Here is a 16783-nt window from a genome sequence, read left to right as displayed (position 1 = left end):
TTATTTAACATGCATATTATGAAATATTCTCTGCATGTTTCATAAATTACACAATTTTTTTTAATTATGTATAAATTTTTCATAAACTGAGAAAATGCAAAATAAGCATTTCTTTATTTTTAGTAATTTATTTAACCTAATATAAGCTTAATGATTGTAATAATCATAAAAAAAACCGAACTCAGTATCAGCAACATTCAAGATTGGCACCATCAAAAATATCAAGTGAAGAAGGGGAATGAGTAGAAGAATTGGATAAGTTCCACCAGATCAACACAAAAAAAGATAAAAACAGGTGAGATGCTTCTAAGCAAGAAACCCACTTGTTTATATTCAGGCAATTTGCACTTAATATGAGTATAATCTTCTTGAATGGCAGGTAGTATCAAGTAGAGTGATGTTGGCAGATATCAGAATGAGGATTTGAGCAATGCGACTTATGCATATGATCGTATAGAAGATGCTGTTAAGAATTAAGAAGTGGGGGAATTTTTGACTATGGTTCTTTTTTTTTTATGTCTGTTCCCACAAATTATATTGTCTTTGAGCTGAGAGTTGAAAGATTTGGAAATTTTTAGCAAAGATGTTTAAAGCATTCTCCATTTGTTTAGAGTTAATGATAAGGACAATTATTTGACTTCAATTTTGCAGGAGGTGTATGGTGATAATGTAATGTCGTGTGTGAATGTTTGAATGGCACAAACGCTTTGCCAAAGGTTGAGAAAACGTTGAAGATGACGAACGACTGGGTCGCCCTGTTATGGCAGGAACCGAACAAAACGTGAAAATTAATGAAATTGTCTGCAACGATCACCGATTAAGCATTCGGATGATAGCAGACATGGTGCACATTGATAAGGAGATTGTACGACAAAATTTGCATGAGCAATTGAACATGAACAAAGTGTGCGCCCAAATGGTTCCCAAAAACTAGTGTCAGGAGCAGAAAGACGTCCAGAAACAAATTTGCACTGACATCATGGAACAGCTGACAGCAGAGCCAGACTTGCAGGAGAAGATCATCACATATGATGAGACATGGATTTTCCAGTACAATCCAGAAACAAAAAGACAATCAGTGCACTGGAAAACTCCCACTTCACCGAGAATGAAAAAAGCAAGAACGAGCAAGTCAAAACTGAAGGCGATGCTGATCGTTTTTTTTTTAATATCAATGCCGTGCTAATGGTTGAATGGGTACCAGAGGGTCAGACAGTTTCCCTTGAGGTTCTGGCCAAGCTGAGAGAACGAGGGAGGAAGAAGAGACCCGATCTGTGGAAGAACATCGCTTGGATTCTCAATCAGGACAACGCTCCAGCCATCCACCTTACTCGCCAGACTTAGCTCCATGTGACTTTTATCTTTTTCCAAAGTTGAAATCTACATTGAAGGACACCCATTTTCAGTCAGTGAATGAGGTAAAGGAGAAAAACAGCAGTGCTACTGAAGCAGATAACACCTGATGACTTGCAGCACTGCTTCCAACAATGAAAAATTCGTATGCAACAGATAGATACAGGAGGGAAGTATGCTCGAGGGGATAACAATTAAGTTGGACAATTGCAATAATAAACCACATTTTTGCAACCAGTCTGATTATTTAATAGCCATGCCTAGTATAAAAGAGTCTGTGATGTTTTATGGAGAATCTTTACAAAGTAGGGGAAAGTAGTTCTAATTTTCATGCTAAACATGCTTGAATTACTAAGTGATTCAAGTGACTAGATGCCATAAACCATACAGATCTGTATAATGAATTTAAGAAACATGATTCATGAAATAATTTAATATTCCTTTTTCTGAATATGTACTGTTATCTTTCAGTCTTGCTTGCACAGTAAGCTATACTACAGAAAATGGTGATAAGATGCATTTTCGGAAATTCTTCAAATTTCAAGTGAGTACTCTTACTTTGTTTATTAGCACTATTACAGAAGGAAATTTCATTGGATTTGGTAAACTTTGGTATATTAATGTTCTAGTCCAAGATTTCTCTAAAAAATATAAAAGCTAATTATTAATTGCAATTGATATACCATCAGCACGTAATAATAATATAAATTTGCTTATATTCATGATGGAGATTTGCATCTCTTTGATTTATTGCATATTTTGGATTTGTGTAAACTGGAACTGCCATGTGGTTAAGTGGTTGGCTAACAAAGGAGTAGTAAATTTCTTACTATATGTTGTAATCCTGTAATGATTCTCAAGAAAGTGATAATGCACAAATTATTTGATAAATCTAGTGAATGTAAGCAAAGGCATTATAATTTGAGGTCTAGAAATCATACACATAAGAAATGTAAATTTTATTAAAATTAAAAGAAGATAATGTGTGTTTTGATTATTATTATTATTTATTTATTTTTATTTTTGAAAAAAAAAATGTCAAAGATACACTAAGCCATTGTAAAAATCCCACATAATCATGATTTACTTATGTTTGTTTTTTGTGGTATTATGCTTACTGAGTAAATGAGGTTTAAGTTTCATTATATATAAGATAATTTAAAAATATATACATATATTTGTTCACATTTATTAATCCAATTGTTCATTTATTATTTTGTTACTGTGTTTATTTATTATTGTATTACTGGAACCATGTGGCCAAAGAAAGGAGTAGTAAATTTGCTTACTTTATGTTGTAATCCTTAGGGATTTACATAGAAACAACATCATGTGTATGTTATCGTATGTTTATTTATAGTAGTATTCTTATGTCATACACTATTACAATGTGCATATGCATGTAGTAAGGCAGCCATTTTGTCACTTTGTTTTTGCTTGGAATCTCGGTAATGAGCATGCTTGTTAGTAGTGAGTTTTTATAGAACAGCTGTTGCTCGGTAATGACAACACTAAGGAAGCAATCAAGAGAAGAGAGCTGAATAGGAGAAATAACCTACTAGATTAAGTTCTGTGATCTCTGAAAAGTTTTTGTATGTATCTTTATTTACTCAAGGAGGAACTGTAAAGTTAATAATTGAGTAAATAAATATACTTACAAAAACTACAGTTGTATGGTGTCAGTGGGGCATTATATTGTTAAATTGTGAATGAAACTATGTTGTGTAATTTATTTTTTTTTCATTCACATTTAACATTGCTTATTATGTATTAATCATGATTTGTATAAAAATTATTTATTATTCCTTAATTTAGGATTACTATTTAAATATTTATTCTAAACTTAACCTACTATTAATTTATTAAGCAATAATATGTGCAGAATTTATGCTAACTAAAATATATATATATGATGTAACGAAAAGTATTATTATAATTAATTCTATACGTAATGAAAAAGCTGATTAAGTAGCTCAAATATTCTGTTTATTCTTATTTGTGAAAATTTAACGTTATGTAATCGCTCATGTAGTAGTAGAGCATTGTATTACATTAGCGAAATGTTTGCGTTCATTTGTTGTCATGGAGACGCATGAAATAAACAAGCACGAGTCGAAGAGAGCGTGACCTTCGGACTAAAAGGAGAAGAAAAATAATAGAAGATTTTTAATTAGAAGAGAGGAAGTTTTTGCGGAGTGGAAAGGAAGGTAGGATACAAGCAAAGGAAGTGGAAGAAAATTATAAGTTCTCTAGGGCAGAAATTCATGAGAATAGTGTTTAGAAGTGAGCCAAAACATATTGAATCATATACTTAGCTGCAAGTGAAGTCAGCTGTGTTGTAAAGGAAAATTAATGCCGTAACCGGATAAATAAAGAACTGGACATTCAATGGAAAATTCTGATTAGTTCCAGTTAGTCTAGGATTACGTCTTAATTCTATGTTGCCCTGAGAAGAATTATATTAAAATTAACTAGTTTGAGAAAAGTAAACAAGGAGAATTATCAGTGCCTTATTGATGTGCTTTTTTTTTAGAGTAGTGAAGCGCGATTAACAGTAGTTCAGTTAAATCGTTGGAGAATCTTTATTAATGTGTTCCGCTAACGTAAATAAGTTAATTCATAAGTGTGCTCACAATTAATTGATGTATTGCAGATTGCATCTGGTAAGAGTAGTCATACATCATCAAATTCCTGCCATGTACCCTCAAGGGGTGTACAGGATATGACAGTACTACATGAAAAAATTACATCATTACTAACTTCCTATCTACAATTTTCCTCCAACTCAGTCTGTTACTTGTCAAGACTCCAACATTATCAGATCTTATATTTCTATCGTCTAAGGCACTTTGCACCATATCAATCCACCTATATCTTGGTCTTCCTCTAGGTCGTTTTCCTGCCAACCTGGCAGAGAACACTTGTTTTGCTAATCTTTCCTCTCCCATTCTATTTAAGTGACCATACCATCTGAGATTAGCTCTGCTAACGCATTCCTGGATGCTGACAATGTCAAGTTCTTTCCTAATATCCTCATTTTTAATATGATATTGCCATTGATGCCATCTGTTCACGCCTCTAATCTTTCTCAGGACTCTCATATCTGCGGTCTCTAGTCTTTGGTCAAGTGTTTTACTTCCGACCCAGCTCTCAGATCCATAAGTTAAAATTGGTTTGAACACAGTCTTGTATACAGCTAATTTAGTGTTCCGACTAATTTCTTTCTTATTCCATATGAATTTATTCGATTGACTTCCCACGATACCAGCTTTGCTGATTCTGTTGTCTATTTCTATATTTAGTTTACCATCTTCAGTAAAAATTGTGCCTAAGTAGCTGAAATGTTTTACTTGTTCCACAGGTTCTCCATTCACAACACAGTTGACATTTTCAATGATTCTGCCTATTTTCATTGTCTTTGTCTTTTTATTGCTGACCTTCATACCATATCTATTACAACAGCTATTCAATTTAGTCAGAGAATCTTGCAGACTTGTAGCGGATTTATTTAGAAGTATAACATCATCCGCATAAAGCAAAGAGCTGACATTAACATCTCCAATTTTGATATCAGGTTTAATACCACATTCCTTCATAATGTGATCCATATAGATAATGAATAACAGAGGGGATAATGTACATCCTTGTCTCACACTAGATTTAACATTAAACCATCTTCCTGTACTTCCTTCAATTCTAACTGCTGACTCACAACTCAAATAAAGACTAAGTATTGCTTGATATAATGCCCCATTGACACCATATAACTGCAGCGTATTGAATAGCTTCTCTCTTGGCACCTTGTCATATGCCTTTTCCAGATCGACAAAACTTAAATACAGATCTTTGTTATATTCCCATGCTTTCTCGACTATTTGTCGTAAAGTGAAGATCTGATCCTGACAGCCTCTATTTGGCCTGAATCCAGCTTGTTCTTCACCAAGCTTTTCTTCCACAATTCTTCTCAGCCGTTTCTCAAGTATACTTGCATAGATCTTGCCAGGAACACTCAGTAGGGAAATACCTCTGTAATTCTCACATTCAGTTTTATTTCCCTTTTTATATATGGGTACTATGAGAGCTCTACTCCAATCATTGGGAATTCGTCCCTCTGTCCAGGCTTTCTGAACTATGCAGTGCAGCCACTGTAAGACTCTTATACCACCATACTTCAGCATTTCTGGTCGAATATCATCTACTCCTGCTGCCTTTCCACATTTCAAGCCTTTGATGGCTTTTTCTACTTCAAGTATGGATATGTATTCCTGACTGCATGCCTGGTCATTGTTTTTTATCACTGTGCTGTCATCACTGATTGTTTCATTTAGCAGTTTTTCAAAGTAATTACTCCATACTTCAAGGATATCTTTTTCTCCTGTTTTCATTTCACCTTTATCATCTCTAATTCCTTTTACAGCACTCTTTCCTCCATTCCTAAGCTTCTTCAACAACCTCCAGAATATTTTGCCACCTTCTTGATATTTATTTTCTATATTCTTGCCAAAGTCCTCCCATGACTTTTGTTTAGCTAGTTTTACACACTGTTTAGCTTTCTTACATTTGTCTCTGTATTCTGTAAGAGTAAAAGCTGACTTATTTGCCAAGAATTTTTGATATGCTTTCTTCTTTTCCTTCACTGCCTCTTTAACTTCCTGTGTCCACCAGGGAGTTCTGATTTTTTTATCTTTGCACACAACCTCACCACATGCCTCTCTGGCAGAATCAATCAATGTTTGCTTCAGAGTTTGCCACTGAATCTCCAAGGTTTGATTCCTGTTCTCAAACTCTTTCATTTTCTTTTCAATAATATTTCTGTATTTTAGTCTACAGTTTACATCTGAGAGCTGCTCAACTTTTATTCGCTTTAAAACGTTCTTACATGTTATTCTTTTCAATATGAAATTCAATTTTATCCTGCTCAAGACTAAATAGTGATCACTTCCAATTTCAAATCCTCTGTACACTCTGGTGTCCTGCACCAGGGAGAAAACTTCACTATCAACAATAACATAGTCAATGAGACTTTTCTTATTCATACTTGTAGTCATACTTGTTTGTTTATTCTAACATTAACATATCTTCGAAGTTCAAAGTCCGAAATAAGATTGCTTGGAATATTGTCTACCTTGATTAGTGCTTTCTGTGAATTTAAACATTAAATACAGCTGATAGACATGTGGAGACTGTTTAATTAAGAAGTTTCGTTTTACTAACTTGAATTAAGAAAGCTTGTGATTTTGAAACTGTGAATTGTATGTGAAAGTTTAGAACATTGAATTGGCATGAGTGACTTAGCAAGATGTATTAAGTTTTGTATTGTTTCATTTTAAAGCAGAATTCTTGTATTTGTTATATATATCATATATTAAATGTTTTATTTTGTTAATCTAAATATTGTGTTTGCCTGAATTCCCTTTTATTGCACCGTTCATAAATATTCGAATCTTGCAGGAACCCCAAGTGGAATAGTAAATAATTCGGCCTAAATAAATGAGGAGACTGCTAACTTAATTAAAAATTGATCCTACTATTTTATATAGACTAATCTAAAAATAGGGTGGCGCAGTATAATTATAAATTTTCCCTTCTTTTGAATCGGTGATCAATTTGCAATTAGTTGTTATATTGATAAGAGTGACTTGAACCAAGATGGCGGATTTAGAACATAACATGAAAATAGAACGTCACGACAATATCAAGCAATACTTAGTCTTTATTTGAGATGAAAGTCAGCAGTTAGAATTGAAGTAAGTATAGGAAGATGATTTAATGTTAAATCTGGTGTCAGAGAAGGATGTACATTATCCCCTCTGTTATTCATTATCTGCATGGATCACATTATGAAGGAAAGTGGTATTAAATCTGATATCAAAATTGGAGATGTTAATGTCAGCTCTTTGCTTTATGTGAACGATGTTATACTTCTAAATAAATCCGCTGCAAGTCTGCAAGATTCCTTGACTAAATTAACTGTTGTAATGAATATGGTATGAAGGTCAACAATAACAAGACAAAGACGATGAAAATAGGCAGAAGCATTGAAAATATCAACTGCATTGTGAATGAAGAACCTATAGAACAAGTAAATCATTTCAGCTACTTAGGCACAATTTTAGTGAAGATGGTAAATTAAATATGGAAATAAACAGCAGGATCAACAAAGCTGGTATGGTAGGAAGTCAATTGAATAAATTTATATGGAATAAGAGAGAAATTAGTGAAAGCACTAAATAATTGTATACAAGACAGTGTTCAAATCAGTTTTAACTTATGGATCTGAGAGCTGGGTTAGAAGTAAAACACTTGACCAAAGACTAGAGACTGCAGATATGAGAGTCCTGAGAAAGATTAGGGGTGTGAACAGATGGCATCAATGGCAATATCATATTAAAAACGAGGATATTAGGAAAGAACTTGACATTGTTAGCATCCAGGAATGTGTTAGCAGAGCTAATCTCAGGTGGTATGGTCACTTAAACAGAATGAGAGAGGAAAGATTAGCAGAACAATTGTTCTCTGCCAGGTTGGCAGTAAAAAGACGACCCAGAGGAATACCAAGATATAGGTGGATCGATATGGTAAAAAGTGCCTTAGAAGATAGAAATATAAGATCTCACAATGTTGAAGCCTTGACAGTTAATAGATCAATTTGGAGGAAAATTGTAGATAGGAAGTTAGTAATGATGTAAATTTTTCATGTAGTACTATCATATCCTGTACACCCCTTGAGGTAAATGGCAGGAATTTGATGATGATGATGATGACAAAAAACATTTCAGAGATCATATATAAAGTCCTTTGTTTATGTTAAAAAACTTTTAATTTTCTTGACCAAAAAGCTCTGGAAAGACTTTTAATGGGATTATATTGATCAAGTGCATATAATAAAAAACTATGTTATACCAACTAGTTTCACCAACTAAGGCTGTTGGCATCTTCAGGGTACATAACTGATGTAAGGCACTAAAAAGTAAAAAACTGTTACAAACTATAATCAACAGATTCCAATTATATTAAACAAAGAACAGAGTGCTATTTAGGAACGTTCTATAGTTGGCACTATGATTCTATTATAGTAACATTATAATTCTATTATAATAACAACTATAACTATTGTTGTTATTATATAAATAACAACAAGTGATATTATGCACGCTCTATGCATATATTGTACGTGTTCTGTTCATTGTTTAATATAATTGGAATCTGTTGATTATAGTTGGTAACAGTTTTTTACTTTTTAGTGCCTTACATCAGTTATGTACCCTGAAGATGCCAACAGCTTTAGTTGGTGAAACTAGTTGGTATAACATAGTTGTTTATTATATGCACTTGATCAATATAATCTCATTAAAAGTCTTTCCAGAGCTTTTTGGTCAAGAAAATTAAACGTTTTTTAACATGAATAGAATCCATGGAGAAACCAAAAGAAAGGTACACCTTTCTTCTTAAATGTAAAAAACCAAACTATTAAATCACCTCACTTTTTTGAAAAGATGTCGAGACAACAAGATTATTCCAAAGTTTCTAATTTTAAAAGAACAATTCCATTCAAGACAAGCGAAACATATTTATTTTAAAACATCTTTGGCACTTCTATGTGAACTGATACAGCATACCAGATATCTTTTAAGCCAAATAGATTTAGACTGTTATCAGATTTATGACGATATTTCTAGTACTTTAGACCAAGGTCGCATTTGGACAGAATGGTCACTATTAGCTATGATAAAGCCTTTACAACAAGCAAACGAAACTAAATTTAAAAAAATTAACGATCTTTATACAAAACGTTTTAAGTCAAAACTTTCTCTACCAGACAACAAAATTATTTTTAATTTATCGGATCATGTATTAACAAAACCAGAGATCAATATACTTAAAAAAGGTTTCAATTTTGCAATAACACCTCATCATGTCCCTAAAGTGTTTATCATTTGTAATCTAGAAAAGGCAGTCTCGTTGTTACCGGAACCCATAGCTAGTGATATTAGATTAAAAAGTAGTATCATCCTCTCATCTTCCAGAACTCCAAACAAAAACATCAATACTTCTGGAAAAAAGAACATTGTATAGTTTGAAGAAAAAGAAAGACATTATCATATTGAAGGCAGATAAGGGAAATTCAACAATGATTTTAAACACCAGTGATTATGAAGATAAGATTAACAGCTTATTGTCGGATACATCAACCTACTGTGTCCTAGTCACAGACCCAACACTAAAGAACCATAATGATACCAACGATTTAATACGTCACATGGTGAACTGGTCTGTAGACTTAAAACGAAGATTGAAATCCATGCAGCCACTAACACCAAGACTATATGGCGCTCCTAAGGTACATAAAAATGGAATACCACCATGCACGATTGTGGATGGAATCAATTCGCCAACTTATCTGTTATCTAAACACCTGGCAGGCCTCCTCAAACCACACATCCATAATTCGGATACTTATATACGAAATTTGCAACATTTCGTTGAGAAACTGAACAACATCCCTGTCTCCAATACGGATTTACTCGCCAGCCTGGATGTTACATCTCTATTCACTAACATCCCTGTGGAGGAAGTCATCAACATTTTAGGAAGTTTGCTCCCACAGGACATTACTTCTCTGTTCCGTCATTGTTTAACATCAAACTTTTTCTTATGGAATAAAACCATATATCAGCAATTGACTAGCCTTGCAATGGGTAGCCCCCTCTCTCCATCTTGTGCTGATCTCTTTACGGAGGATTTTGAAAGTAAAATCTTAACTCAACAGACCCTAAACCTACAGTATGGTGGAGATATGGACAATATCTTTATTGTTTGGAACCACACAAAAAAAGGACCTGTTCGACTTTCTTAACAAAATCAACTCTCTACACCACACAATCAAATTCACTCTAGAACTTGAAAAAGATAACCAATTGTCATTTCTGGACACTTTAATTAAGAAGCTTCCTAATGGTGGTATCAACCTCTCAGTTTACCGCAAACCTACCAATACAGGACATTATTTACATTTCACTTCCTGCCACCACATTTCTCAGGAACTTAGTATTGTACACATGTTGAAGAACCGTGCCTCTCTCGTTACAACAGATTAACAAGACCTCCAGGAAGAACTATCCCTGATATCCACCAACCTTACCATGAATGGATTTCCTCGAAGACTCGTCCACAAGATACTTTTCTCTGAACCCCGACAAAGACAACAAGATGATGTACATTATATTTCTACCATCATCATTCCATACTTAGGGACAGTTTCCAATAACATTGCTAGACTCCTTAGACCACATAAAATAAGAGTGGCCTTTTAAACCCACAGAAACGATTAGACAATTCTTAAGATCTCCAAAAGATAGCCATCCTTTCTCTAAATATGCTGGAGTTTATAACATACCCTGCTCGTGCGGCTTGAATTACATCGTCCAAACTTCAAGGAGCCTTGAAATTAGGCAAAAAGAACACATAGGTGACGTCGATAATAACAGAGAAGAAAAATCAGGGTTAGCTTTTCATTTCTCAAGAACGAACCATACCATAGAGTGGGATAGAAGCACAATTCCTTACATGGAGGAGGACTTCTGCTCCCGAATTTTTAAGGAGGCCACAACAGTTGCCCGCTGTGCACAAAACCTTAACAGGAACCAAGGACTAATCTTGCCCATGATCTGGAAGACCCTTATCAGATCCTTCAACTCGCCAGAACTGAATTATAGTGCCAACTATAGAACGTTCCTAAATAACAAGTGATATCATGCATACTCTATGCATGTATTGTACGTGCTCTGTTCTTTGTTTAATATAATTGGAATCAGTTGATTATACTTTGTAACAGTTTTTTACTTTTTAGTTCCTTACATCAGTTATGTACCCTGAAGATGCCAACAGCCTTAGTTGATGAAACTAGTTGTTATAACATAGTTGTTTATTATATGCACTTGATCAATATAATCCCATTAAAAGTCTTTCCAAGGCCTTTGTTTATTAGTGAGAATGTTATGTGCAAGAAGGAATCGTCAGTATTCTTTTTTTTTTTTTTTTTTGGAACACTGCTCATTTACATGTATTCTTATTGCCAGAGTGATTATTCTTCATGCCTACTTAAGCAAAATGAAGAAAAGATGTGTTTAAGGAAACTTGATTATTAAAAGGAGGTACATGCAATATAATAATGAAATTGAGATCCTTAACTTCTTTTATTGTGATTAAGGAATTTGAGAATGAGTAGAAACAATAAAGGAGAATAAAGAAGAGTCTGATGGAATATATGTTGCACTGGAAGTTGCTATATAACAATTTTGTATGGTATTTAATGTTACTCCCTCAGAATTTAACTGTGAGAATCAAGAGAGTGAGAGATAACACAATCCAACACAATTTTTGCGGACTTTTATATGAGACTTGTTTTTTACTAATTTGGGTGTGCTGATTTCAAATATCAAACCCATTTTTCTCTATCACTTCAGGTTTTTCCTCTATGGCATTTTCTTTTTGCTAATTTGTAAGATTTTGATAGTTTTAAGGAGGCAGTACTATTTAGAGGATCAAAAAAATCGATTTTTTAATATTATTTTCTGAAAGTATGTACTTTCAAAAATCTGTTCCTAACTTTTTATCAAGAAATTCGAAAAATTCCCGAAGATATAGCCTATTATTCAAAGTGGTGCGCAGATCAGAATCGGAGCGCTCTCGCTTGTTAGCAAACGAATAAATGCGTAAGAACCTGTAACGGCACATACTGGTGCTTTGAATGCGAGAGAGGCCGATAATTAGATAACAATATTAACATAACTACTTAACAATATTCATTAAAAATTACAAGAATATTTATAAAAAAATAACAATTTTACTTACACATGAGTTTCAGGGAATAAATTTTGTTTGTAGCAATTTCTGCTGTGTGTTCTGTTTTGGCAATCCCTTTGAATACTCCAACAGTAGTCGGCCATCATGTGAGAATCCCATCTTCCTTGGTACCGATCTTCCCTAGTTTTTAAGTCTTGATGAAATCTTTTGCCTTGTTCATCGCTTACAGCACCTAAATTCTCGGGAAATCTATCAAGATGACTGTATAGGAAATGAAGCTTTATGCTCATGTTGAAATTTTCAAGCATTGTTTCCACTAGATCTTTGTAATTGCATGCTTTTTTGTTTCCAAGAAAATTATTCGCAACCATCGTAAATGAAGTCCAGGCCTCTTTCTCAATTTTGTTCATAGAGTTGATGAAATTTGGGTCTCTCATTAAAGTTCTAATTTGGGGTCCATCAAATACACCGGCTTTAATTTTTTCATAACTAAGTCGTGGAAATTTTTCACATATGTATTGGAAACAGTCACCTTGTAAATCTAAAGCTTTAACATACTGCTTCATAAGACCTAGTTTGATGTGTAGAGGTGGAAAAATTATTTTTTCTCTGTTGATTAAAGGTTGATTTATAACATTCTGTTCTCCAACATTTAAGGATATTCTAAGAGGCCAATGTTTCTGACTCCAGTGTTGGTTTCTAGCTCGACTATCCCAGAAGCATAGAAAACACGGAAACTTTGTATATCCTCTTTGAAAGCCAAGTAAAAAGTTCGCCATTTTAAGATCCACACAGATGATCCAGTTATGGTCTGTATATTTTAATAACTTCAGAACCTTTTTAATGTCCTCATATGTTTCCTTTAAGTGGACTGAATAGCCAATAGGAATTGAGCCATGTACATTCCCATTGTGTAGTAAGACACACTTGAGACTTCTGCTTGAACTGTCGATAAATAAACGCCACTCATTTGAATGATATTGTACAACACTCATTTCAGTTAGTAAACCTGACACATTGTTACAGTAAACAAACCCACACTCGTGTTTAAAATATTGTACAAGATTACTTTCCCTGCTACGATAAAAAGTTATCTTCGTATCTTGCTCCAGTAAGTTTTTTTCATTTAATCTTGAAGCTAACAATTCTGATGATTCCTTTGATAGGCCCAAATTTCTTACTAAGTCATTCAATTCCGCTTGAGTAAAACGTTGTGGTCCAGAACTAGAAATTAAATTTTCATTGTCTAAATCAACATCTGGGTCTTGCTCCTCAAGAACATCTGGCATATCCCGCTCATGCTCGTTCGCAAGTAAAGGAAGTCGTTTATAAATTGGCACGGCTATTTCATTGGAATGAGCAACTGGCCGAATTGCTGAGTAGAGATTTGGATACACAATTTTTTTCTTATTCTTCTTATTATAACCAGAAGTCTGAACTAAACAAAAATAGCAATCATCTACATGATTTTTCGGTTCACGCCAAATCATTGGAATGCCAAAAGCTAATTTTTGGCGTTTTCCCTTGCTCCACTGTCGTAAATTTTCTACACATGACTTACACACTTTATTTGGAGCCCGTGAATTGTCCTGATCTGCAAGTTTTACATCAAAGTATGCAAAGTACACTTTCTTAACAAAAACAGTGATATTTGTCCTTTGACTGGGAACAGTAAAGCTGCCACAAATGTGACAGAAGGAATCTACACTATTGACACATTTTCGAGTAGTAGACATGATGTATTTTCTTCATTGCCGACTAACATGCAATTAACGAGACAAAAAAAACCAGAGACTTTATTGAAACGTTATAAGCGCTCATCGTACTTTCACGATCGATTAACGATTGACTGATTTCGATTGTTCTTTGTTCGCTATGACACATATAGCATTCATTTGTTTTAGGCAGTTGTCATCGCCTACTTTTCATCACCTAAATGTATTAGGTCAGTTATCGGCCTCTCTCGCATTCAAAGCGCCGTGCCGTTGCAGGTTCTTACACATTTATTTGTTTACTAACAAGCGAGAGTGGTGAGCGCTCCAATTCTGATCTGCGCACCGCTTTGAATAATAGGCTATATCTTCGGGAATTTTTCGAATTTCTTGATAAAAAGTTAGGAACAGATTTTTAAAAGTACATACGTTCAGAAAATAATATTAAAAAATCGATTTTTTTGATCCTCTAAATAGTACTGCCTCCTTAAAACTATCAAAAACTTTCAAATTAGCAAAAAAGAAAATGCCATAGAGGAAAAACCTGAAGTGATAGAGAAAAATGGGTTTGATATTTGAAATCAGCGCACCCAAATTAGTAAAAAACAAGTGTCAGATCATAATCAGCAGAAAAAAAAATTTTTTGTGTAATCTTTTCTTTAAGCTCATATTATGTAAGTCTAGAATGGTCATATAATTATGTGTTTAAATAAGAATTTAAACATTAGGTATATGGGATATTTAGAAGTTATTTTAATTGATATTCTACAGAAAATATGAACATAAGATCTCTATAAAGATAATTACTTAATATGTGGAATTGAATCTGTTGTATATATATTTATATTTTTACAGGAAATTGTTAATTTTTTTTTATATACTAGAGCTTCATTTTTGTAATTTCATAACATACCTATTTTGAACTCAATGCACCATCATGGGTATGAATCTGAAACATTCCCCCTCCTCCCCCCGAAAAAAAAGAATATTATATCCATTGACTGACTGTAACTAAAAGATTTGATATAGAGCAAGGTGAGGTATAACACTGATCAAATTCTGCAATCAGCCTTCTTTATTCCACAGTTAAGTGGACTCGATAAAACGTCATATGGAATGTTATGCATCTTTCATGTTCATATTCAGAAACAGTTTTTTTCTTCATATTGGATTTTACTTATCTGGACATCATCCTTCCCATCAGTATGGAGTGACTGATGTTAACAAAAGCTCACATCTGTTTTTCTGAAGGACTTAGTCTAGCTACATTCTGAAGTAATAATTTTAAAAATACTATTTCTCGTACTTATCAAGGCAAAATACTTAGAAAAATCTGCCTGGTATTTATCAAGTCCTATAGTTATGCAGCTTAACTTATTTCATTCAAATTTATCATTTAGCTTTGAAGCAGATTGATGAATATCAAGACTGTATTCATTGTAAAAGATTTACAGACCCTCTAAAAGAATAAAATTTATTATAATAATAAATTACCACATCCAATATGGACTTTATGTTGAGTCTGTCTTTGGGAATATATGTACAGTATATAAAACATACACACTTGTATAACATGGTGACTGTAAACTGTAAGAATTCAGTTGACCACCTGAAATATGAGCCTGTGTTATAGTCAGGATGTATATTCTTCTTTCTTTTTCGTATTAGGCCTATTGGCCTGTTATGGAGCTGTCCCAAGCCCTTCCCAGCCATACCCGTCCCGAGGATAAGGTAGCTAGCTATGTCTCCTGGTGTGTCCTATGTCTGTAGATGCGTGTGTTCACAGGGCTGGTTTGCCTGCTTACAGGAGGAAAACCCCCAGATAAACTGTGGAGAAAAACTCTGCAGTCCACGCCCAAGACTGGCTAATTTGGTTATGTCTGAGAAAGATCCTAAGCTCCTCATGTCAGTGACGAGAATTGAAGGGAATCAAATCCAGGACATTCTTTCCCAGGCATATAGTTGCGAAGCACATAGCCACTCAGCTAACTGTGCAGACTCAGACGTACATAAATAAACATATTAAACAACAGCAGAAAATTTTTGATTGTGCTATTACAGTAATAATAATAACAACAAGACACTGATGTGTATAAGCTAAAAGAAATAACCTAGAGTTTTATACATGTAAAAAAAAAACTTATTTTGAAAGACCAAGTAAAATTGCTTTTTTTTTTCTTTCTTTCTTTCTTTCCTTCCTAGAGAGGTCATCTCAGATGAACAGTCTGAAATTACTGTTTTTAATTTTCTGTTTGGATCAGAAGAATGAAAACAGTGATCCAACAAAGGAAATAAGGCATAGAAACTGCAAATATCATCCTATTTTGCATTTTTATCATTCCAGACATGTGAATAAGGCTGGTGGTGTCAGTGTTTCTTCAGAAAAAAGCAACATTAGATTTTAGTAAGAATTGCCTAGAGGATACATATCCCCTGCATCAATTCTTAAAACCCTTTAAGCAACATAAATGTATCTCTCATATCCCCCTTTTTTTTCCAAACAACTTCTGCAATGCACACACCTTCAATCTATCTTCATAGGGAACATTCCACAGACCACTCACCATCTTGGTCACTCACCTCTGAATCTTCTCCACTGCTTTCTCATCCCCAAGAAACCAGACTTGAGCACAGTAATCCAGATATGGATGTATCAAGGCCTTGTAGAGTGGAATGACAACTTCCTTATTATTATTTGACACCTCCAGGGAGTCTAAGGACTCATCGAGGGAGGGCACCCGCTCTACAACTCTGTCTCCACCACTCAATTCCCAAACTGACTGCAACTACACCAACGCAATCTACCACTGACCATCACTAGTATTTCCACAGACAATCACAAACATCCATGCCCAGCGGGATTCGAACCCACAGCCTTTTGGCTGGAGAGTGGATACCCTAAAAGGTTACAC

At 34.2% G+C, this 16783-nt stretch overlaps 1 protein-coding gene across 4 annotated transcripts in view; it reads left to right on the top strand.

The window, feature by feature from the left end:
- Positions 1–16783, top strand: part of LOC150095599 (trafficking protein particle complex subunit 13) — a 200329-nt gene that overhangs the window by 37712 nt on the left and 145834 nt on the right. For all 4 annotated transcript variants that reach the window (XR_016550085.1, XR_016550084.1, XR_016550086.1 and 1 more), the window contains exon 5: positions 1825–1897. Coding sequence is in view for 1 of the 4 variants with exons in the window: in XM_090410598.1 (XP_090266724.1) it covers positions 1825–1897 (73 nt within the window). In the remaining 3 variants the exon portion in view is untranslated. The remainder of the gene's footprint in view (positions 1–1824; positions 1898–16783) is intronic.

This window comes from Typopeltis vanoorti, chromosome 20 (genome assembly GCF_054136105.1).
Source record: "Typopeltis vanoorti isolate ZY-2024b chromosome 20, IOZ_Tvanoo_1.0, whole genome shotgun sequence".
Lineage (NCBI taxonomy): Eukaryota > Metazoa > Arthropoda > Arachnida > Uropygi > Thelyphonidae > Typopeltis > Typopeltis vanoorti.
The sequence above is the reverse complement of the archived record's forward strand: the minus strand, read 5'-3'. Positions and strand labels throughout refer to the sequence as shown.